The sequence below is a fragment of the Octodon degus genome, unplaced genomic scaffold (genome assembly GCF_000260255.1).
Source record: "Octodon degus isolate 3935 unplaced genomic scaffold, OctDeg1.0 scaffold00015, whole genome shotgun sequence".
NCBI lineage: Eukaryota > Metazoa > Chordata > Mammalia > Rodentia > Octodontidae > Octodon > Octodon degus.
Window position 1 is genome coordinate 19,960,883 of NW_004524591.1, and position 25,067 is coordinate 19,985,949.

The 25,067-nt window shown below is 38.9% G+C and overlaps 2 protein-coding genes across 4 annotated transcripts in view; one reads left to right on the forward strand and one right to left on the reverse strand.

The window, feature by feature from the left end:
* The window catches only part of Fkbp14 (FK506 binding protein 14), a 13,963-nt gene extending 12,277 nt beyond the window's left edge, over positions 1-1,686 (reverse strand). The window contains exon 1 of the mRNA XM_004626515.2: positions 1,300-1,686. Within this exon, the coding sequence (XP_004626572.1) occupies positions 1,300-1,496 (197 nt within the window). The 5' untranslated portion in view covers positions 1,497-1,686. The remainder of the gene's footprint in view (positions 1-1,299) is intronic.
* A 1,917-nt stretch (positions 1,687-3,603) lies between these two features.
* The window catches only part of Plekha8 (pleckstrin homology domain containing A8), a 59,664-nt gene continuing 38,200 nt past the window's right edge, over positions 3,604-25,067 (forward strand). For all 3 annotated transcript variants that reach the window (XM_012513662.2, XM_023709888.1, XM_023709889.1), the window contains exons 1-2: positions 3,604-3,967; positions 24,511-24,627. In XM_012513662.2, coding sequence (XP_012369116.1) covers positions 3,928-3,967; positions 24,511-24,627 — 157 coding nt within the window. In that variant the 5' untranslated portion in view covers positions 3,604-3,927. The remainder of the gene's footprint in view (positions 3,968-24,510; positions 24,628-25,067) is intronic.

The following is a 25,067-nucleotide window of genomic DNA, read 5'->3' on the forward strand; positions in this document are numbered from 1 at the left end:
GAGGGGGAGAAAAAGAAGTAGAAGTTGTTACTGAGAATTCTAGGACAAGCCATCTCTCTCTTTCACACTTTTTTTTACCATAGTTAACAGGGTTCAGAGAGGAGTATCACTCATTGCTAAATTGTACAAAAGACCAGATCTAAATGGCTATACTGGCAGACTATCAGAAAACAGGATCTAGGATGGGTGTGTAAAGATTCATGGCTGTAGTTCATGTCATTCCACATATCTGAAGCTCCACCATCCATCTTCGAAGGATTCTTTCAATTATGGTCTCCAGAAAGTTTTCTTCCCCTGCCTCCCAGAGAATAACTAATTCCAGGCTTTCCCATGCCAAACATCACTTTCTTACCTCCCTCTCCTCTGTGGATGATGTGCTGCTAGAGAACAAGAAAATGAGTCTAGTTATCTTTGCATTTCCAGGACCTGATCTTAGGGCCATTTGATATAAGTATGATAGATGGATAGATCCTCATCTAATGAACGACTGACTGGAAACCAACATAAAATAGGATGCCAGAAGTCAAAATTTCTGAGTCTCCATCATCAGCACAAGGCCTGACACAGAGAAAGTGTTCGCTGAATTGTTCACTAGATTCACACTTGTAAATCTTTTCCACCTTACCATTTCTTTGTTTAAAGAGCAGAAATGCTGGTGTAATCACCTGAAAAATCGTTCGTGTATGAGTGCATGAAAAAAAAAAAAAGAGTTCATGAAGTCTCTGTGTAATACCCACCCTCATGAACAGTCGACTTTCTAGAAAGGATCAAAAGACTGAAGTCACGGTTTTTATCTCTTCATCAAAATGTCATGTAAGAACAAAAGTTAAATAGGTTAATAAGTAGAATTAGCAGATGTTTTATCAAGAGGCAAATAACTATGCATTTTGTTCTTGAAGTTGCTGCGAGAAGTTTTAAGTAAATACCATCTGCACCAAATTGAAATGGAATTATTTTTCCCCAGGAATGGAATTTGAAATAGTAAAATTTCCTTGCGCCATTTATTCCTTTCTGATACACCTAGGTATTGATGTAAAATGTCAGAGATTCTAGTTCTAATGTTTTATAATAAAAATTTAACAGCGTTATCAGGACCACATGTTTCCAGTAAGTCCTTCGAAGGCCTACTCGCATAGAATAGGCTTTGGACAATTTTTTTTTTCTCCCAAAGATGGGAATCAGATATTTCAGGTTTCTCAAAGGACAGGAAAAAAACATCTACGCATTACCTTTCCTCCGGGAGAGCTGCTGTAGGCGGCAGGTTCTTTGTTATCTTACCTACCAGGCATAATTACTTACGTGGAGTGAAATAAGGAGCCATCTTTTTCTAAGTAGCCCTCATAGTGGACCAACATCAAATCCCCTCCTTTGGTCTTGCGGTGGCAGATGAATGGCTTCTGGAGGACTTCAATTTTCACTTCTGGCTCCGGGATCAGAGCTCCACTCAAAGACGTGATTAACAACGTAAAGATCGAGTTCCAGAAGAAAAACCTCATGTTACTACTGACCCTGGAAAGAAGTCACTGCGAAAGGAGAAAAGGCCCCCGACTGCACAGAGTTAAAAAGGCAGTTCTAGGCTTAGGGACAACGGCCTCTGGCAGGCTCAGGACTCTCCCTCTTAGAAGACGTGGCACTTTCACTACTAACAACTTTCCCACGCTTTGCAAGCTGGCTAGATAGCGTTAAACCCTAACCGGACCTTGACGGGTTATTACAACGCAGCGCAGGGGAACGGCCAACTCCCATTGGCTGGAGGTGCTGTCGCTCAGCACCTCTCCAGCCAATAACGCTACAACCGTGAAATTTACAGCCCCCTTGAGCCTCACAGCCTACCCGCTGGGAACTGTTGACTGGAGTCCTAGAGCCTAGGTATGAAACTTCCACTAGCTGGGATTTGGGGAAGAGGGTGCAGCGCGAGCGAATTGGCAGCTCCGCGGGGAGTCGTGCCCCCAGCGGAACAAGGCGGGGAGAGTCGGAGCCAACGGACATCGTAGGGGGGTTTCAGGAAGATTACTTTGTTTACTCTCACCTGTTTACGCGACCGTGGAAGCATGCCCTCCCGCCCAAGATTCCATAACCCAAGGCTTCTGATATTAATTATGAATATACAGTATGAACTGTAATGATTTACAGGATGCTTTAGAGTTCGCAAAGCGCATTCCGAGAGCATCAAGCACATTACAACAGTACGACAAGGTCTTTTATCTTACTTAGAAGACAGGTGTTGCCCCTTAAAGTCCCTTAGCCCCAGAGCATTTGAGCTCTGCCTTGAAACCAGATCTGATTAGTTTCACAACACCAAGTAATGTTATAACTGCTGATTTTTTCTCAAGTTTTTTCCACTTAATCCTATGAATAGTTTTATCCGGAACAAACATCCTTAAAGCAGTGCATTTTCACACCCCCGCCCTATAAGAATTCCCCTAGGGATCTTGTTAAAATGCACATTTTATTTATTTATTTATTTATGTATTTACTTTTCTTTTTTTTCTCAAAGTTTTATTGATAAACAGATAGCAATGAGACAGTTTCAAATCAAATCGGAAGTACAGTTTTAACAAATAACACACTGCATATATTCTTCTCAGTGGTTAATTGCTGTACAAGATGCGGACTTGTGATCCTATTTACAAACACCATTAGAACAAATCATTCTATTCATTAAGAGAATGCAACTATATATCTATCCTAACCACTTTGAATACACAGATACAAAATGGACATTCATCGGTATACCCCATTTTTTCTAAGTTCCGATATTGAATATTATAGGTGTGTAAACTCAGCAGAATATTATAAAAGAGTCCAGTAGCCCATCATAGCATTGGGTCTTCTGTTTAACTGGCAATGTCAGAAATTATTGACCTGAGTCCGCCACAGCTCAACTTAACAGCATGGCTTTCCTTCCTATATTTTGTCTTCATACTTTTTTACTGGATGGTTAAGACCAAGGTAAAGCAGGACCTGTGCAACAAGAGTTGTAGCTTTTTGGTCTGAGGTCAAATGCCCTCAGGATTTATCCTGAGATCCTGTACCTCAGATTGTAGAACCTTTGTCAGTGCAGCCATGTGGATGAGTCACGGCCATTGCTTGGTCAATGTAAAATGCACATTTTAACTTGGAGGTGGGGGCTTGGCGGAGATTCTGCATTTCTATCAGGCTTCCAGGCGGTGTCAGTGCCTTCTGTCCCAAGACCACGCTTCCAGGAGCAAGGCCTTTTAAGTTTGCATAAAACCCTTTTACACTGGGTGTGGCATTCTATCTTGAAATTCTCACTTCCTGGGTCAGAGAGAGGGGTCACTGAGCCCTCTTGTTGGATGTCTCCGACCAATCAGACAACCTTGAAGTAAAGATAGCGTAAGGGGTCGAGTAACCCCTCAAACTTTGCGAGCTGGAAGCCTACTCCTGAGCGCTAAGAGGCTTTCTACTCCTCTCACCTACGCCCACTCCCGAGTCAGCACCCAAAGACTCAATTTCCCGGCAGGCGTCTCGGGCTGCCGCAGCTCGGCAGCCGTCGCCGTCACGTCGCCGCGAAACCACGGAGTGGATTTCCGGAACGTGGGCGCGAGCGGCGCACTGCGCATGCGCAAGCGTGCACGGGGCCTGCGGGTCAGGGGCTGAGGTAAAGCTGGGCGCAGCGGGCTGCGGTCCGGCTCGCTGGTCGCGCTCGGGCGGCTTCGGCTCCCCCGACTCCTTCCGGCACCTGGGCCTGCTCGTGGACGTCAGGTCCCACCCCAGCGCGGGCCTTCGCTGGCTGCAGTGACCCCGCCCCCGGGCCAAGGATGTGAGCGTCTAGCGCCGGGCCGGGCCGGGCGCCGGCAGTAGGCGTCCGGGTCGCGCCGGGCGATGGCCTTGTTGCTGGTACTGCTCGCAGCCCGGGGCCAGTGAGGGACCGGCGCGCTCTGTCGAGAGGCCCGGCGCGGCGCCATGGAGGGCGTGCTGTACAAGTGGACCAACTACCTGAGCGGTGAGAGCTGCGCCGGGGCTGGGGGCCGCCCCTTTGTCTGGGGCCGGGGGCGGGGGGCGCCCGCGGGGCTCGGGCTGGTGGTCCTCCGCCGAGGCTTGTGCCGGCCGGAGCGCCTGCCCGGGCATTTCTGGCCCGGGACCGAGTCGCCCTGACGCGGACCTCAGGCGCTCGGTGCGAATTTCAAGGAGAACCACAGCAGGCTAAGGCTTGGGGTGACTTCAAAGGCACAGTGCCTTAGGTACCCCTGGGAACGAAGGACCCAGGCCCTGCTGTGGGGGTCTCTGAGTCACTCGAATTCTCAGAGGAACTTGGGCTCGTCTGGCGCGTCTCCAGGTTGGAAGGCTTCAAGTGAATGCCGGCTATCTCCTGGAATTCTAGGGGGTGTGACGTCCTTTATCAAAGTTCTAGTACGGACTCTTTGGCGTCGTCGGTTTACAGTCATCTGTGCATACCAAGATGTCAGTTCCAGCCCGGCAGTTACAAAATTACGAAGTATGCATAAGGTTTTTGATTCTTCTTTCTGTTTCTTTGGTTTTACGGACTCAGAAATTCCCCTAAAATGAAGACAAATATTGGCACCTGTTTTGCATTGCTGAACAGCGTCTTTAAAAATATTTGCCTCTTTTCTAATTTCTGGAAGTTCTTCCTAATCTTCAGAAGATTCTATTTCTCAGCTGGGAAGAGGATTTAAAAAGACCAGGGGTTTGTTTTGTTTCGTTTGTGCAACCAGAATTTAATGAGAGTCTACATATAGCTGTAAACCATGTTGGACACTTCTTTGAAATTAAACTTTTTTTTGTTATAGAATATGGGCTAAGCATTTACAACTTTAATGGTAGTGTACTTGAAACCAAAAGTGTCCCCAATATCTTCTACGGTGGAGAAGAAAGATTTTTCTAATTCTTTCTTCCACTGGACAGTTGTTGCAAGGTTCAGTTGTAGTGATTTTCATGTTTTAAGGATGTGTGTGAAGATAATTTAGTAAAGTAATACCGAGGAGTTTGCAGCACACCACACAAACAAAGGTGCACCTGTTGGGTCATCAGAATCTCCTTTCTGTGCATAGTGTAACCAGTAATACATTCTGTTTATTTTTTCTCTAATTGCTATAGATGAGTAAGGAGAAGGCTTTTCTTTATAAGGCCTAGTCTGTTTCAAGGTCCTTTGGTGATGCCGACAATTAGATGACATTAGATGTGGATAATTCAAAGCTGAACTTCAGTTTAATGAAGGTCAGAAACTGATTAACCAGAAGCTGAGCTTCATTTTAATGAAGGGCAAAAGCTGATTAGTGAAGGCCAGAAACGGATTATCACTTATTAGCACTGCTAATAATGTAAGGGGAGAAAGCTTGACAAGGTAGGCCATTTTCCTCTTGAAGTCTCCACACTGTTAGATGCATGCATCTTAATGTCTTTAAATCAGATTTAGTTGCTTGTCTGTCACTCAAGCTTTTTTTAAAGTTTTTTTCACTCCTAACAATATTCCTTTTTATCTCATCTCTATTCTCATTTTTAAATCCCCTTCTTAAACCTCTTACGTTTTTCCTCACTACATGGAGAGTTAGGTCCCTTAATACAGTACCTATTTCTTGGTGATGAAATGCTATCCCATCCTTCTGTATCCCTCATTAAAGCAATATTCCCTAAAAGGTTCTTTTAGAAACTTTGTCATTTGATTCCCATGCCATCTGTTACGTTGAAAAAAGAAGCTACAAAGAAAAAGTAGGTAGTACTGTGAGTAGTGCCAGGATGGAAGCCCAAATGAAAAGGGACCTTGGAGCCACTGCCAATGGCTGCTGTGTCTATATCCTGCTGCTTTTTTCTTTTGACTTACATACCCCCTACTGGTGGGCATGCTGTTGATGATTATCACACTAGTGGCCACTTTCCTGGATATACTTAGAATTAGGTTGAAAACATTCCTTTCACTAGGAGATAAGGTTACTTTAGGAAAAGAATGGTAAAAGCCCTAAGAGATAACATACATTATCGTTTATTCCACCCTTAGTATTGGCCTCTCAAAAGAACATGTTTGAGTGTCAGTAACAAATTTTGATGACCTCATCACTACTTTTTTCTAAAGTTTATTTTTTAAAGTAACTTTTTCTTGTGGTTTTGTACATCATAACTTTGAAATTTGTATAATCCCAGTTCAATTCAAAGTTTTGGGTTTTCTGAGGTTTTTTTCAAAAGGAATTGTTAACTTCTGTTTCATTTATGTATTTTTGTCATGTGGACACCTTTACATGAAATACTCTGTCGTTTTGTTTGTTTGTTTTTGCAGTTCCTGGGATTGAACTCAGGGCCTTGTACTTGCCCGGCAAGCACTTATTCTACTGAACTATCTCCCTAACCCTCTGTGTCAAGTTTGATTGAATAAGTTAAATCAGTTTATGGCTTGACCCTTAGAATCTTATTTTGTTTACCTCTATTTGTTTATTAGTTTTTGTTTTGCCAGGCTCTACACCCCCACCTTCATATTATTAATTTCATTTATCATATGTAATGTGTATGGTATTGTGCTAGGAATAAAGGAAGCTTAGTTGAACAAGAAAGACACGTCCAGTCCTCCTTGAGCCTACAGTCTGGTGGATAAGTGATTCAAAGCCTGCTCTAAGTGGGTGTAATGAGGCAGGGGGAGTAGAGAGGGTGGAGGGTATTTTGGGGTGTTGAGGAAAATTCATTGGAGTAAGCAGAGCCTGAGGGACAAATTAAACTAGCTGGGGCTTGGAGGCTCTGGTGTGGTGGAGCCCAAGGCCTCAATGCTCAGTGGCAGGCTGTAAGGAAGAACTGTCGAGGCATGGGAAATGCCAGGGTGAAGGCCTAAAAGGAGGACTGAGAGATACCCTTGAGTTTGAGGAAAGGAAAGAGGATCCATTTGGCTGGAGACTTGAGAACAAGTGAGGAGAGAGCGAAGTGGGAGGCCTGATATTATAGGGCTTGATAGGCTGGACACTGGTGTGATTGTGTGTGTGCATGAGAAAATGGTCAGATTTTTAAGTTTGACATGTAGAAAGTTTTTTGGTTGCATCCTTCAGCTGCATTTATTGTGTTTTGCCAAGTAGTGCGGTTTTGTGAGCTTCTTGAATTAAAGTATCAATTACAGAAAGTTAGAAACATCCAACCCTAAGACTAGTATCCAAATTGCTTCAAGAATGTATGTATAGAGTGCAGAAACAGGAGTTTCTTTTCACTCAGTTGCTAGGTGTACTTGTACCCTGTGTGCCTTCAATGAAAAAATAGAAGAAAAGCTTCTGAGCCATCTTGATTTTGAAGGACAGAGCATTGTTCCCTTTGGGATTTAGTGTTGAAATCTCTTAGATGGTAAAAGATTAAACTGAGGCTGGAAAGGGAATGGATAAACACTTAGAAATGCCTTTATTGTGGTACTAAGGCAGTGTGCCCCTGCTAGGCACTGTATGCTACTGTATCTTTCAAGTCCTAAAATTTAGTCAAGAAATTTTTTTTTTACATTTTTAAATTTTTATTTTAAAGAGAAAGATAAAAAGATAAAAATAATGGTACAGAGTTTCAAAGCAGGAGAATAAATTAACAATGGTTAATGTATTGCATATTGTTGACTTCAAAATTGTTGCTCAAATTGCAAAATAAAGGCGTGCAAAATGTTAATCAGTATAAGCACAAACTGATCTTTTCAATGGGCTAAAAGAAATTAATATGCTAGTATAAAATTCTGTTAGCTATTGGCAGTGACAGAGCTGATGGTATTCCACTTCAGTCTGATTCCATAGCCAATGTTCTACACCATTCATGTATAAAAATTTTTTAAAAAAATTAATAGCACTTACAGTGTGCCACTACTGTAAACAGTTTACATAGATTAACTTACTTATTTTGTAGCAACTTTGGGAAACAGTTGCATTTACTTTGCCCTCTTTTCATATGAAGACACTGATTGAGTCAAAGAGGAGTGGAATGAGCCCAAGATCACAGTTATAAATTGTGCTGCTTCAGAGGCAGCACTCCATTATGTCATAATTTTCAAGGTCCTTCCTACTTGAGCATTATATAATTCTAGCTGATTCATAATGTATTTATGCGTTACATGTGTTTGATCCAAAATATGAGAAGTCTCATTTGGTGGAAGGAAATGGGGAGGAGTTCAGGAATGAAGAATGTGCCTGTGTTTTTCCGTAGGTTTTCTTGAGCCATACTCTCCATTTTGTAGTTTTAGGACCTTTAAGTTAGCAGACAGAGGGTTACTGCATGGGCTGTGGCCAGTTCCAAGCATTTTGGGGCTGTCCAGCAAGTTAGCAAGCATGTTACAGCACTTCCAAATAGAGCAAAAGCTTCTGCCATGCTGGCTAGCTGGTTGTCATTGGGGAATTGCTGTGATTTTTTTTTTTTGCTTCCCTCCAGGTGGAAGGTGAATCTTGCCTCATAATTGTGCTGTGTGTCAGGAAGATATCTGCAATATGAGTGATCCAGAGGAGAAATCTCACTCTCACAACCATTAATCAGTGTTTTTTGTTGTTATCATTCCACATCTTCTTGAGATTATTTGGCACCTAAAAATCACCCATTTAAAATGTATTAAGTCAGTGGTTTCATGTTTGTACAGAGTCCAGGCATTGCAATCATTTTCATTATCCTAGAAAGAAACTATTAGCAGTCACTTTTGTACCTGCCCCTTAATTTTTTTTTAAAAATTTTATTTTAATTTGAAGAGTGAAAACAGAAGCAAAAAGAAATAGAAAAAAATGACAGAAACAGGGTAACATACAACAATACATATGTTACAGATTTTGAAAACAGAGATGGCTAATTAACAATGGTTGCTATATTATCTATTTTTTTTATTGTAATGAAAAAAAAGATAAAAGAACACAACAGTTTCAAGACAGGTTAGTATCTGTCCCTTAATTTTGACAATCACTAATCTATCTACATAAATTTGCTTATTCTAGACATGTCATATACATAGTCATAAGATATGTGGCCTTTCATCATTTGTATCTTTTCCTTAGCACTTTTTTTTTTTAGTTCACTTATGTTGTAGCATATATCAATACTTAATTCCTTATTTATTGCTGAATATTTTATTTTATGGATATATCACATTTTTGCTTGTCCTTCAGTTGATGGATTCAATTGATAATTCAGAATTTGGGCTGTTCCATTTTGGGGAGCTATTGCAAATAATGTTGCAGTAAACTTTTGTCTATGAGTTTTGATGGTCATGATTTTGTTTCTCTTGGACTGTGTATCTAGGAGTGAAATAGCTGGGTCATAGAACTCTAACAATTTGAGGAACTGCCAAATTGTTTTACAAAGTGGGCACACCACTTACAGTATCATTTTTAATCAAGGTTCAGTTTATTTATATCCTTGCCAATACATATTACTGTATTTTTATTATAGCTTACCCTACTGAATGTATGATATTTTGTGGTTTTTATATTTTTGTAACTAATGATGATGACCATCCTTTCTTTTTTTATAAACCATTTATATATTTTCTTTGGAGAAATATTTGTTTACATTCTTTGCCCTTGCCTGTTTGTTAATTGGGTTGGTTTTTTAGTATAGAGTTACAAACATTTCTTTATTTTGGATGCAAGTTCCTTATCAGATGTGTGATTTGAAAGTATTTTCTTATACTCTGTGAGTTGTTTTTTGTTTGTTTTCGTTTTTCTTAATGTCATTTGTAGCACAAAAGTTTAAAATTTTCATATGGTCCAGTTTATCAAATTTTTATTGTATATGCTGTTAATACTGTATTTTAGGAAACCATTTCCTAACACCAGGTCATTAAAATATAGTTCTATTTTTTCTTTTACAGTTCTTTTTTTTTTTTTTTTTGCATTTAGCTCTATTGATTTTTAATTTTTGCATATGATGTGAGTTAGGGGTAGAATTTCATTCTTTCACATGTATCTGGTGCTTAACTCTGACCTATAAAATTCTTGGTTTCAGTTACAGAGTACGTTAGCAAAACAGCAAGGAGAGGGTTGTGATCTTATAATCCTCTTCAAAGGCATGTACCCAGTGACCTAGAGACCTCCCATTAAGCCCTGTCCCTGAAGGTTTCTACAAATTCCCAGTAGTACAATACCATAGGACCAAGTGTTTGACACATGAGCCTTTGGAGGACATTCAAGATCCAAATTATAGCATAGATGCTGACATATAAAAGTTGGAATCTGAAAGCCTTGAGTTCTTACCTCTGCTGCACTCTTTACTGGTGCTGACACTTTGAGCAAGTGTTCATCTCCTTGAGCCTAAGTTTTAAAATGTCAGCAAAAATAATAGCCATAACTAAATTTGTTAAAATGAGATGGATAATACATACATACATGATTCACTTAAGGGTAAGTTAATTGGATATGTAGGTATTTTACCAACAATGCCTGGAAAATTCAGCCTGTGTTCAGCTTTTCTATATGGAACTTGTGGCTCCTCATGACTTCTGAGAATAGATGTGTCCTGAATGCCTTAAAATTCTCCCTTTGGAAGTCAGAGGAGTAAAAGATCAAAATCATCAACATTTTGGAATTGACTCTGCTGTGACAGTTATAAGCCCCCCCCATGAATGAATGATAATTACAGATCATGTAACCACTAGTCTACACTTTTGTTTCCAGAAACATTTAATAATTTGTTATGGAACTTAAGAGATACTATTGCCTTATTGGTAACCCATAAAGAGTGGCACAAGTCTTCCCACTGATTCTGATGTGTGATATTTGGAGATATTGGAATGATAATTAAAGTGTTTTATGTAATTGGAGTAGTCTGTGAATTGAAGATTAGAAATCATTGTTCTGAGACTGTACTTTCAGGGTTTAACATTTACTGCTTCCTGTTATCATTACTTTTTTTTCAGATTGAGCAAAAACCATTTAAATTTCATAAGAAATAGAATTTAAACAGATAGAACAGCGAGCTATGGAGCTATTTCTTTACAGTGAGTGAGATGTTAAGTAGGGTATGTCAAAAAAATAGCATGATACTTAGACATTTTTCTCTCTGGATTTTGTTTCAGCTTGATTTGTGGGTTGAGTGGCAACACTAGACAATATGAAGAAATTGGAAATACTTAGAAAATATGTGCCATAAAGAGGGCTGAACTTTCTCATTATTCTATCACAACAAAGGAAAAACAATTTTTTTTTTTTTTTTTTTGGCTTGGGATTCCACTCCATTTCCTTCAGATAGAATTGTTCCTATATAAGAAATCTAAGACAAGAATGGCATTCTCATTTTAAATACTAGAGAAAAGGTTTTACCAGTCTACTTTCAACACTATCTAGTATCCCTTTTGCATTCATTCAAGAAACACTGAGTTCTAACTTTTTATCAGACTTGGTGTGGGTGTTGGGGATACTGTTTTGAGAAAGATGTTATCTTGCTGCTCTAGAGGATTGTAGTCTAGTAGAAAACTTTTTCAACCATGAAAGTATATTTCCAATTAAATCTGAGATATTGATGCATATAACTTTTCAAATGGTTGGCCTGAGTTGTGACCTAACAAGGCTTAGGGAGGCAACATTACATATCCCTAGAGTAGGTATGACTTTTCACTGTCTTGTCTTTTTTTTTTTTTTTTTTTTTGCTGTTTTTCTTTTTCTCTTTCTTTTTCAAACTGGGGATTAACCTAGGGTCTTAGTACTGAGTTCCATCCCCAGCTTTTATTTATAAAGAGCCTTTTTCAGGAATCATTAGGGGAAACTTCTTGGAAGAGTGAGTCATACTGATGTGGACTGAAAGGGAGAGAGGAACTAGTAGGGAGCAGAAGTGACCCTCAGAAAAGAAAACAGTAGAGAGTCAGCCAGATAGCTCAGCGGACTAAAGTGCCTGCTTAGGCAGAGTGCAGCAGCCGGGGTTCAATCCCCAGCATGCCTGGCCAGCCACGCCCCCAGGGCATTCTGAGATCGCAATTGAGACTGGGCATGGTGGTGGTGCATGCCTGTAATCCCAGCACTTGGTAGGCTGAAAACAGGAGAATCACTATGAGTCCAATCTGTAATGAGATCCTGTAGACCCTGTACTAAAATGCATTAAAAAAAGAAAAAACAGTAGGACTAAAAATACGTTCCTTTTTAGGAGCAGAAGAAAGTACTTTATAAATTAGGATGAGAGGAGAGTCTTAAACTAAGCCTGAGAGTTTAAATAGTGTGATAGGGAGTCACTTGGGATTTCTAAATAAAAAGAAAGAGCAGGTAAAAACAGCATTTTTAGAAAGAGCAGGTAAAACAGCCATGTGTGTTATGGCTTGGCAGAAAGTTTGTCTGAATTTTGTTCATGTCCAGAGACTGCCTGGGACTGAGATTAATTACAGTGGGCTGGTTAATCGTGCAGAAGAAATTTCAAGGCAGTCGAATGTTGGGGCAGTGGCATGGTTATTGTTGGGGTCTTTTAGTCAGATTTATGTTGATAATCAAGAGCAAAAAAGCTATCAGGGTGATTTAAAATGGTGTGAGTTTGACCAGAAAGGAAGCACAAGGAAGGCTGTGGACTGCAAAGATAGAGCTGAGATCTCCATTGCTGAGGAGAAACAGGAAAATAGAAAAGATGTCCTGAGACCATTATAGGAAGTGGCAGCTCTCTACTCTTTGCAGCCTCAGAACTGCAAGGGTGAGGGACTTTGCTTTGAGGAAAAAGCCACAGAGCACTGTGTTCCAGAATGGAGTCAGTGGCCACACCAGGTTCCAGAATGGCAGCAGCATAGAGAATTTTTTCCCTTGGAATCAGGTTCAGAGTGCTCAGCAATCCAAGCACTTGACCCATACAGCCAAAAGGGAAGAAAACATGGCTACTGCTCCAGCTGGCAGCAGACCTTGGCATCATCCACATGGTATTAGTTTTAGGTGCATGCAGAATGCAGGAGTTCTGAGGTTAAGAAGGCTCCCACCTAGATTTTAGAAGGTCTGGGAGGCCAGGCAGTGTGCCCCAAGGAGGGTAGTGTATAAAGCTATGAATGAGAAGCCTATTCAGTGCAAACCCAAGAAGTTTGGAAAAACCAGGACCGTAGATTGTCTGAGGAAAGCAAGGTCGGGGAGGAAAGCCAGCCCCAGAGAAAACTCATGGGAGCTACAACTAGCAGAAGTGCCATAAAGGTGGAGCAGAAGTGCCGTGAAGGTGGAGCTTACAGTTTGCCACAGCTTGCTTCAGATGTTGAACGTAGACCTACAGAAAGAATGTAATGTTTGCCATGTTGGACTTGGGATTTGCTTTGATCCCAGTGCTCTGTATCTTGCTATTTGTACCTTCTGGGAATATTAAAGGTATTTAACTTTTCATTTGTATAGGGGCTCACAGCTAAGAGTTTGCCTAATATTTTGGAGGAGACTTGGTACTTAGACTTTTTAACAGTATTAAAACTATTAGGGCTTTGTTAACTCTTAGAGATGGACTAAATGCCTTTGTTTGTTTGTTTGTTTGTTTTTGTTGTTTGTTTGTTTGTTTGTTTGTTTTTGGCAGAGCTTGGAATTGAACTCAGGCCCTTATGCTTGTCAGGCAAGCACTTACTCAACTGAGCTATCTTCCCAGCCCCTAAATGCCTTTTTCATAAAGGGATATAAAGGAGGCTTTCGGGAGTCCAGGGGCAAAATGTTATGGTTCTAATGTAATATAATGTTGATAGACTTAATAGTAATTCTTAATGATAGTTAATTCCGTGCTATAATATTCAAATTGTAAAATGTTAATAAGCATATCTGTGTACCTGAGAAGTAGTTTAAAGAAATGTCTGATTGCCCAGTTGACAAGACGTGGATTGTACTGGTTGATATATTTTGTGAACTTGAGAAGTTTAAAAATTTAATTGACTCAGCAGAGAGCCAGGTTTGTTATTTTGTAAACATCCTCATCCTGTGCAAAAGGAGGGGAGAGAGGCTTGCTAGAAGTCACAGCTTCTGCCCCTCCTGTTGCTCTTTGCTATGCTAGGAACGACTCTACCTTGGAGCCAGCAGAGTATGGACTGAAACCTCCACTAACTGGGAACTAAACAGACCTTTCCTTCCTTAATTTGGGGTGTTGGATATCCCAACAATGAGTGAAAAATAACCAAGACAGAAGACTAACGTGGATGAAACATTACAAGGGAGATAGGAGAGTTGAAATAGTGAGGTAAGGTTGATGAAAACAGGGAAGGAGGAAGATATTGTCTCATTTTACAGGTAAATAAACCAAGACTTACAGGATAATAAATACCTTAAAAATCACATACTAAGCATTGAGTCAAGTCTGCATGACTTTCCTTTTCTGTGGCTACACACTTTATGGCCCAGTGATATATTGAAGCCACGAGTTTCCAGAAATGAGGATGATTGGGAAGGATGTAGTGACTGATCTGGAGGAATGGACGGAAGTGGCCCTGGGGTTTGCACCGTGGATGGTGATAGGATGCTGGGTATGATGAGGCAAACATTATAGTCAGAAAGATGATGTGTTAAGCTAGGAAGGAACCTTAGAACATTATAGTCAGAAAGATGATGTGTTAAGCTAGGAAGGAACCTTAGAAACTCATTTTAGTCTATTTTTCTGTTTATAAAGGAGAATAATTCCCAGTAGAATTAAATTACATATTTAAGGTGATGCATCTGGACATGATAAGTCTAAAGTTAAACCAAAGTTTCCTGACTATTCTCTCAAGATGCTGGTGAGACATGTAATAAATACTGTCCAGAACAAATAAATATCTAGTTCAGTTGCCTAAAACATACAAGAAGTGACTTACAGTAGCCTCTTTAGATAATTCTAAAGAGAATTTTATTTAATTGTAATGATAACATCTTTACCATTTGCAGTTCTTTTTTTTTTTTTTTTTTTCTCCTTGAATGCCTACAGGCACTTTTGGATGGCTGGAGTGTTGTGGGGATCGAACTACAGCAACCTGAGGCTGCCAGCATTGTGGAAGCAGCCACTTAAAGAACGGAGCTAGGGCTAGGCCCCTGCCATTTGCAGTTCTTAACTCCCTGCCTGACTCTTAATTTTTGAGGGCTGGATCTGCTTTTTCTGAATCTCCAGGTTTGGCAAATTATAACTGTTCAACACTTTGTGGATTCATTCATGTAAACTAAGCCTGTAACTGAGTTAATACTTGGTATTTATTTGTTTATAAATTTTTAATTAGTACATGTTTGCAGTACATGATTACATTTACTGTGGGAAATTGATGGATTTTTTTTTTTTTTTTTTTTTTCTAGCTCAGGATGGCTTAAGGGAGGTTCTGGTAAGGTATAAGGGTCTGGGGATTGAACTACATTATCCTGAGCCTGACCGCTTTGCTTAAGCAGTACTGTAACAGCTGAGCTAATGGTCAGGCCTGCTATTGTGAGGAATTAATACATATAAAACATCTAAATTCCTTTTCTTCCCCCATCACCTCCAGTCCCATTTAAAAAAAAAAAACAACAACTTTGTATAGGGGCTTACAGCTAAGAGTTTGCCTCATATCTTGGAGGATACTTGGGACTTGGACTTTTTAGCAGTACTAAAACTATTAAGACTTTGTTAACTCTTAGAGATGGACTAAGTGCCTTTTTCATAAAGAGATATAAAGGAGTCTTTGGGGAGTCCAGGGGCAAAATGTTATGGTTCTAATGTAACATAATGTTATATAATATAATGTAAAAAAAAACTTTTTTTGTTTTGCCAGAATCACATTCATTTGTTTGTATTCTAATCTTGAGGTTAATTATTGTAAGCACAGATTTATGGTGTGGTAGATTGCCAACTGGTAATAACTAGCTGAACTGAAGTAGCATGGTGCTGGTTGGGAGGCCTCCCTGAGGATTGTTGCCAGCTGCATAAGAGGAAGGACTGATGAAGAAAAAGTGATGAGGCTGTTAGGGAAATTGTTTGAAGAAGGTGTTAGAAGCTTCTGGTTCTTTTGGGCCATTCTGCTGAAGCAGACCTTGTCACATTGGCTTTCCTGATGAACTTGGCTGTTCTCATCCAAGGAGGAGATCAGGACCTCATTGTCACAGAGAAAGACTATGGTTCACTTTGGGGGAGCTCTGGTCTTCATCTTGAACATTGCTTCCCGACTCCAGAGGGGAAGATGGTACATGGTTCAACCTCCTACAGAAGCTTATTCCTTTAGCTTTCCCTGTGGTACTTTTCAGGGGAGCTCTGGTTCTCACCTTGAGCATTGTTTCCTGGGTCCAGTTCAGATCCCTCAGCCTTCTATCACAGATCTTTCATCCCACTGGCATAGACTTTCTAGCTTTCACCACTGAACTTTGGGTCTTCCCAGTGCAGATCTTTGAATCGGGCCTATATGAGACTTTGTCATGAGCTCTAGCCCTCCAGTTGGACTTGTGGGAGATATTGTTATGAGTTTGAGGTTTTTCAGCTGGACTCAGGCAGGATATTAGGATTTAAGCCCTCAGCTGGAGTCTTTGGTCTAGTGTGTGGACAGATTTCCTATACTTTTTGTGTATGATTCTTTGGGTGAGTGAGTCATTGTAGAATAATTTTATAAAATGTGTCCTGTATTATATTGTTCTCCTTGCAAAACCCCCAAAACTGTGACAAATGGTCAGACTGGCCAAAGAGACATTAAAGCACATAAGAGAACACTAAATCAGTATGCTTTTAGATGCATTGGCTTTGCTGGATTACAATAACTTTTTTCTCTTTTTTACCCTACTGTACCTTGAAGTATTTCTTTCTTCTTTTTTTTTTTTAATGCTATTGTGAAAGGTATTGTTTCCCAACATTCTATCTCAGTGAGCTTAACTTTGGTCTATAGGAACACTATTGATTTTTGAGTGTTGACTTTATGTCTTACTATAATAGTGTTATGGTTTATATCTAGGTGTCCTCCAAGCCTCATACAGTCTTAAGTGAAACTTTGAGAAGTGACTAGATCATGGTGTGTGATACTATATCATGGTTGTGTAATACTGCATTAGTCTACTGATGGGTTTATAGCTGAGTTTGATTTTAGGAGGTAAAGCCTGGTGGGAAGAGGTGAGTCACTGTGGGTGTGATCTGGAATGGTATATATCCCTCTCTTACCTTGATCTTTGCCCAGCTTGCTTATTGCCATCACACCATGAGCTCTTTCTCCTCTGCCATGATCTACCATGCTGCCCTACCTTGGAATTAGCCAACTGTGGACTGAAGCTCCTAAAATATGTGAGTCAATTAAATCTTTCTTTAATTTGTAGGTGTTAGGTATTTTGTCCCAGTGATAAAACAGCTACTGAATTTGGTTATTGGTTATTAATTTTAGGAGTCTTTTGGTGAAGTTTTTGCGGTCTTCTATATATGATAATCATATCTGCAATAGTGAAAATATAACTTCTTCCTTGCCTAATCATATCCCTTTTTATTTTTTGTCTAATTGCTTTGGCTGCTACTTCAGGAACTGCTTTTCTTAGTTGATAGGTTGTTTTTTTTTTTTCCCCATTGGTGGATTTTTTTATGGTTTTTATGTATTTTGAGTTATAGCTTTGATCATTAATATATATGTACATAGGAATCTAGTTCTTCTGAATTTTCCATTTTATTTAGGGTATAGCTTCTCCAAGTATTTACCAACAATCTTCTGGATTTCAGCAGAATCTATTGTAATTTCATCTTTTTCATTTCATATTACATGAATTTGGGTTTTTTCTTTCTCTACTTTGGTAAGATTGGCTAAAGGATTGTCCATTTTGTTTATTCTTTCAGAGAACCAACTCTAATTCTTTGATTCTTTGTACTTTTGGTCTCAATTTCAATAATTTCTGCTATCATCTTTACAATTTTCTACCTTGTACTAGATTTGGATTTTTTATGATTGTTTTTCTAGGACTTAAAGGAATAGCATTAGGTTATTTATTTGAGCTTGCTTTGTTTTTCTTTTTTTATTTTCTTTTTTTTATTTTAACATTTATTGTGTGTGTGTGTGTGTGGCCAGCTCAGCCCACCAGGGGGCGCGGCTGGCTGGCATGTGGTGCTGGAGGATTAAACCACGGTCCCTGTGCTTTGCCAAGCTTGTTCCAAGTAGGTGCTTTAGACCACTGAGCCATCTCTCCAGCCCCCTGCTTTGTTTTTCTGTAAGATCGTATGACTAATCTTCCCAAACCTTGTCAAAATAATGTTGTGTGGAAAAAAAAAAAAAATCTTGTGTGTCTTTAACAAAAGTCAAGTTCAAAAAATGGAAAATCCCCAAATGTAAGAAAATTATGCAGTACACTTCAAGTAACACTTAGGTCAAAAATAATATGTTCAAAAGAACTGTAAAGGATTTGGAACTTACAGTCAAAACAATACAGTAGTTATACAGGGGTAATTGGTAAAGAGAGGACTTGACTAAAAAGGAGTAGTACAGGTAATTTTGGGTAATGGATAATGGAATTTTTTCTCTATCTTGATTTTTTTCACAGTTAATGGAAGATTATGTATTTATCAAAACTCAGAATTTTGCCAAAGAGTGTATGTAAATTTATATTTAAATGTCTTTAATAGGGTACGGTTCTTTCCCTCTTACACTGATGTGTTTGGGTGAGCTATTCAACACAAGCCTACTAGAGAAAAAAAGCAAAGCTACAATATTTTTTAGTCATACTGGGTATAATTCACTAGTCACTATTTTAGTTTCGATCTTTACAGAAATAAGAAAATTTTTATTTAGAAATTTTGACTTTTAAGCAGTTGTTGATTGAGAAGTGAAGAAATTTTAGTGCAAAATTAATACAAACTACAAATTTAGATATAAAAGAAAATTATTCTCATTGAAAAAAAACTGTACTGTTCAACAGTAGATGACTTGAAAAGCTTTTTGTTTAAAGAAAGTGAATTTCAGTCGTGTGAAAGCTTGTGCCTTAGTCCCAGCTTCTCAGCTGTTAGATGGCTGAAGCAAGAGGATCGTTTGAGCCCAAGATTTCAAGACCAGCCTAGAGAACATAGGGAGACTTTATCTTTTTAAAAAGTGCATTCTACGCATAATTATTTTCATTAAGTATAAAAAAGCATTCATACTATATGAGAAAAGCTGACAGCAGTTTTAGAATAGTGATCTTTTTATGTTTTTTGCTTTCAGGATATATGAAAATCATCTTTTGTTAATTTTCTTCTGAGTGGTTTATTCTTTTGGTGTTATTACTACCTGATTTGTCTTCCTAAATTATAACAAAATTATAACTATTCAGGAATACAACTTATATTTTATTTAAAGACCTTGTATAATTTATATGTAAATAGAGCTAGATTTATATCTGCCTTTTTAATCAGAATTCCTTTTCATTCAGATGCTTTTTTCATTTTCTTGCCCTGGCTAGCACCTCCAATACACTATATTGTGTTTTTGTTGTTTTTTTGAGAGAGTCTTGGTATAGACTGACATTGAACTCACTGTGTAGCTAGCCAGAGTTGGTCTCAAACTTGTGATGATCATGTAACTTTACCCTTCTGATTGCAGGAAGTTCTGGAAGGCATTCACCAGCATACCTGGCTCCACTATAATGTTTAAAAATAGTGCGAACAAACATTCTTGTTTTGTTACTGATCTTAAGAGAAACATATCCCATTTTTCACCATTATAAATGTTGAGTATGTGTGTGTGTGTGGTTTTTTTAATCAGATTGTGGTAATTCCTTTTTATTCTTTCATTCTGTTGTCTTTATCCTGACAGGGTGTTAGATTTTGTCAAGTACTTTTTATGTTTAGAGGTGATTGTATGATAATTAAGAACTCTTCTATCTGAAGAAAAACCCAGTACAGACAGGCTTGAAATTAAAGTTTAGAGGAGCATTTATTAGCTAATTAAATTGGGAAGCCCACTGCATGCCATACCTTCAGTTATGACACATCCTGGTTGAGGGGTTCAAACCCTATCATCCAGATTTGTCCTCTTCTTTTGTCCTTCATATTTTCCAACTCCCTTTTCTATTTATGTAGAAATTATATTTAGGTCTTATGTGGTGGTAAAATGGCTCCTAGGACCTCATGCCAGGCATCCAAAAGACCAAAAATAAAAAACATATTGTGGCACGCGCCTGTAATCCCAGCACTTGGGAGGCTGAAGACTCCAGAGGATCACTACAAGTCTGAACTATGTAGTGAGACCCAGTAGACCCTGTAGTAAATACATTAAAGAAACAAACAAACAAAAAAAAAAACCTGTCTCTAGTTCTTTTCCCAGTTTCAGCAAAATCCCTGAATGATCTATGGTTGGGCCACTTGCCCATTTTGCAACTATTTTTGAGGAAGGTGATGTGAAGCTCCATGTAGGCCTGATCAGCTCTACATGCCTGCTTGGAGTGGATTAACCTATTCAGATTATATGGGTGAAGTGTGGAGAAAGGGATTTTCAGTAATGAAAATGTGCAAAATGTATGCCGAATGGCCAAAAATAAATATTAACTATATACTAAAATAATCCAAGACTGTGAAATGTGTAGCAAACTTCCATTTACATATATTTTCTTTCCCCTTTATTAGCCACCTCTAGAAGCAGTAACTGATACAAACTAAAAAATTATTTCTGTTCAATAAGTTACTTATCTAATCCTTCCAAGGAGGGAGTTTGGCTGGTAACCATCTCTTAGGATGGGTCGCAAAAAGAACAAGTGAGGGTTGCATAGGAATATTAACCTAATGACATTGTAAGGAAGCAATAACAGGTAAGGACCCATTGTTTTCATCTGCCCTTTTGTTACCTTGAGTATTTTCATCATTTCCAAGGTAACTGCAGATTCTTTTAAAAGAGAAAGTAGATTAATGTCCTTTTCGTTATCCATGCGTCTGTTCTCCTACTATATCCTGTTTTTTCAATACTGGACATCACAAAAAATCAGTATGTCTCACTACTAACCTGGACTTTTCATCTACATTGAAATATCATCATTCGATTCCCAACTCCACATGCCTTACTAGACCCACCCTTAAGGCAGCCTAAGCCAGCCCCACACCCCCCCAAAAAAAATCCTGAAATCTCATCTAATGAGAATGAGATTTCTGTGTTCTCTTAATGTGCCTTTTGCAGCTTCAGGAGCTTTATGCTTAAAAGGCTTTTTCTAGGTTTCTGTAGTTCCATCCTATATAATAAAATAGTAACATATTGAATGTTCCTTTGTATAATTAAAACTTCCCTGGATAAATACAGGACATGTTATGAAGGTGTTATTTCAGTTATGATTATAACTTACTATTAGCTTTTAAAACCAAAACTGCAACTGTGCTTTATGAGGGAGGGGAGGCTATTTTCTTTCAGATTCCTGTAAGATAGAAGTAGTATAGTAGTGTACTATTTTTGTTTTTGTTTTTTTTTTCTTCTTCTTCTTCAGGCATATGGGCTTGAACCCAGGAAGATGTTAGACAAATCATCAACCACTGAGCTATATGCCCAGCCCCCATTTTTTCAATTTTAAGACATTTTCTTTTCTACATGTAAACAACTCTGTAATCTGGAAGGATCTTTTAATTAGTGCATATAATTGCTTAATTAGCAAAGGTCAACTTGCCTTGCTTTTCTCCACCCCTCCCTTACCTCTTCCCTATATTAGTCAGCTTTGCATCACTGGGACCAAACACCCAAGAAAGTCAGTTCAGAGAAATATTTTGGCTCATGGTTTCAGGCTATGGTCAGCTGACTGCAAGACAAAAACATCAAGGTGAAAGGGCTTAGCAAAGGAAAGATGCTCAATTCATTATAGCCAGGAATTAGAGAGTAGGGGAGGAGCCAGAGAGGAAGGAGCCAGAGACCAAATGCACTCTTTAAAGGATCCTCCCACCCCATTTTGAGACTTACTTCCTCCTACTAGTTTGGATCTGGAATGTCTCTCAAAGGCCCATGTTTAAATCTTGATCTTCAGTTTGTCACTGTTGGTAGATGATGAAACCTGTAGGGAATATTGAGATGCTAGTTTCTCTATGTTTTTTGCTTCCCAGCTACCATGAAGAAATCATATAGCTTCATCACAAGTTCTCCACTGTGATTTGCTGCCTCACCAGAGGTCCAAAGCAGTGGGGCCAAATGATCATTGACAGAAACCTCTGAACCTATGAGCCAAAATAAGCCTTTTCTCCTTGCAAGTCGTTTATCTCAAAAGTGTTACAATAGCAGAAAGCTGACAGGTACAAATACAAGCAACCAGACATTTGAACAAACATTATTCTGGATGGCTCTGTGAGGGTGTTTCTGGATGTGATTAACATTTGATTCAGAAGACTGAATAGATAGCTCTTCTAATGATCATGTGTGTCATCCATACCTTGAGGACTAGAATATTACAAAAAAGGCAAAGAGAAAGCCAGTTTCTCTTACCCACCTGCCTTGAACTAGAACTTTAGCTGCCTTTGGAACATGAAGCATATTTTCTTCTGGGTCTTTAGTTTGCTTACTATAGATCTTAGGACTTATCCTACATAGAATCATCTGAGAGTTTTTTTTTTGATACATCTCTTTATGTGTATATATACACACACATCCTATTGATTTGTTTTCTCTGGAGAATGCTAATACAATTGGATCCTAAATTTGATTAAATGTAGTAATTGAGGACACCTTCTACACAAAGTGTGATAGATATGGGGAGTGTTTTCAAAACTCAGGGTCAGGGAATAACCAGAAATCAAGGTATATGAAAAGATGCTACTATTTTGTACCAGAATAGCGGTCTCAGAGTGAGGACTGAGGTCAGAGTTTTTGTGCCAGATGGAGCAGTGGAGAAAGACATAACTTTCTTCCTAGCTCTACTGTATGCAGCCTCTGTACCGTAGGATTGGTTCATCTGTAAAATGGGTTGATTTGATTAGATGATTTTAAAGACTCCTTCTATTTCTCTAGTTCTAAAATACTGACTCCTCTGTTTCAATGAGAAGAGTTGGCCTGAGGTACACATAATCAGATTCCCCAGAAAAGGGTTTAAACATAATCAGTAATGTCTGATTCTAACAGAGCTGACTACTTAAAAAGAACATAATCTGATGATTGGTTTGGTTTCCTCGGTTGTAGTCTTTTGTTGCATAAATGGTGGCCTTTGCATTTCTGTAGAATATGAAGCCAAGGTCAGGAAACACTGCCTTCTGAAATAAAAATTTACACATTCATTGAGAAGTTTGTGATCCTGGAATTGACGTAGGTAGATTTACAGATAATATCATAGGTATCCTGACATTCAGAAGGATATTTTTTTGACTGGTTCCAGCTGTCTTAAGGTATGGTGTGGTGTGTGAAGCTGGGGATCAAACCATGGTCCCACAAGCCTGATTGGGTTACAGGTGCTTAAACAACTGAACTAACTGGCAAGTCCCCGTCCTGACATTCAGTAAAGGATCTGAATCCCTGGGAAAGAAGCCTTCAGTATAAAGTATAATAAGAAGATTATAAATCTACTATTTGTGACAAGATTTCTTACCTTTGAAGAGAAAGGGCTGGATATTTCAGTTTATGTTTTATTGAAGATTGAATAGTAGAAATACTCTTAGTAATTTAGTTTTAAGGAAGTGAGAAGCACTATACCTGGCAGTGCTAAGTAATCTGGTTTCTAGAAAAGAAGACTTTGATAAAGTGATAGGAGCAACATCTTGTCTTCCCACCTAACTGCCTTGCTTAAATTTAGTGCTGACTGTTGAACCTTCTAATCACAAACAGATCTTCTCCAGCATAATCTTACTCCAGGGGTGTCCCAGTAAGTATGGTATAGTAGTCTCCCTTTAGAACATAGTAAATTGATGTAGATATCAGTTGGGTCATATGAAGCAGTCCACAAGGGCCCACAACTTGGGAAACCCACCTCTTCCATTGTCTTTTTTTCTCTAGTTGCTTCAGCCACAGCAGAGTCTCAGGAGAGAAATGAGTCCCTAAATGACTGTAGCATTTTAGAGAAAGGAAAAACAAGCTATGCCTGTTGGAAGAAACTTGCTCAGAGATAGTCAGTGATGACATTTTGTGAAACTATAGCTTGAAATGTAGCAAATAGGGTTAGCTTGACTGAACCAACCCTATTATCATAGAAGACTGGATAAAATGTATTTCTACTCTATGTGGTTTGTCCCCTGAATTCTCCAGTATTGAATGAATGGACTTAAACCTTGCATGTTTTAAGATCACTCTGTTTTGATGAATTAATGCTAAACAGTAAGTGAAATAAAGTTACCTTTTCCTAAGAGTTCTATGATCCTAGTTGTATAACATTTGTTGAAAGGGCATTCTAATCTTTGTTGCTTATTTCTAAATTTCCTGATACATTTTTTAATATAGAAAGTATATTGTAAAAGTGTGTGTAACACCATTTGTTTCAGAAAAATTAAAAGTCATAGATTACTATTGTATTAGGTAAAAAAAGAATAAAATTACCTATACATTGTATTATCTTAAGAATCATTATTCATGCTTGTTGCTTATCCTTTCAAGAGTTCCATACTTCATGTTCTGTGCCTCTGTGGTGTTTAATTGTACAAAAATAGGATCAAACATACAAGTGTTTTCTAGCCTGCCTACTCCTCTAAAATTTCCCTTGCAATATAAAGCTCCTTACAACTGAGACCAGGTCTCTTGTTAGGCCCTAGTTTCTGTGTCCTGGTAGGCACCTCATGTGCTAGTAGTAATTGCAATGATGCTCTTGCTTCTGTTTTCAGGTTGGCAGCCTCGGTGGTTCCTTCTGTGTGGAGGAATATTATCCTATTATGATTCTCCTGAAGATGCCTGGAAAGGTTGCAAAGGGAGCATCCAAATGGCAGTCTGTGAAATTCAAGGTAAGCAACCAAACAACTTGCAGGTTTTATTTTTTGTCTCTCTGAAAAAAAATTTTAAAAGCACCAGCCTCTTTGTATCTTTCTCTGCTGCTCCAACAGTGTAGATTAAAATACTTTGTGTCATGTCCTTGTAAGAAAGTCTTGCAAATACTACAACTACAGCCAACTTTTAGTTTCAAGGAAGTGAGAGACACTATACCTGGCAGTGCTAAGTAATTCGGTTTCTAGAAAAGAAGACCCTGATAAAGTGATAGGAGCAGCGTCTTGCCTTCCTACCTAACTCCCTTGCTTAAATTTAGTGTTGACTGTTGAACCTTCTGATTACAAGCATAGCTTCTCTAGCATAATCTTACTCCAGGGGTGCCCCAGTAAGTATGGTATAGTAGTCTCCCAAAGGACATGGTTTAAGTAAAGTTCAAATGAACAAGAGCACTGTGCTT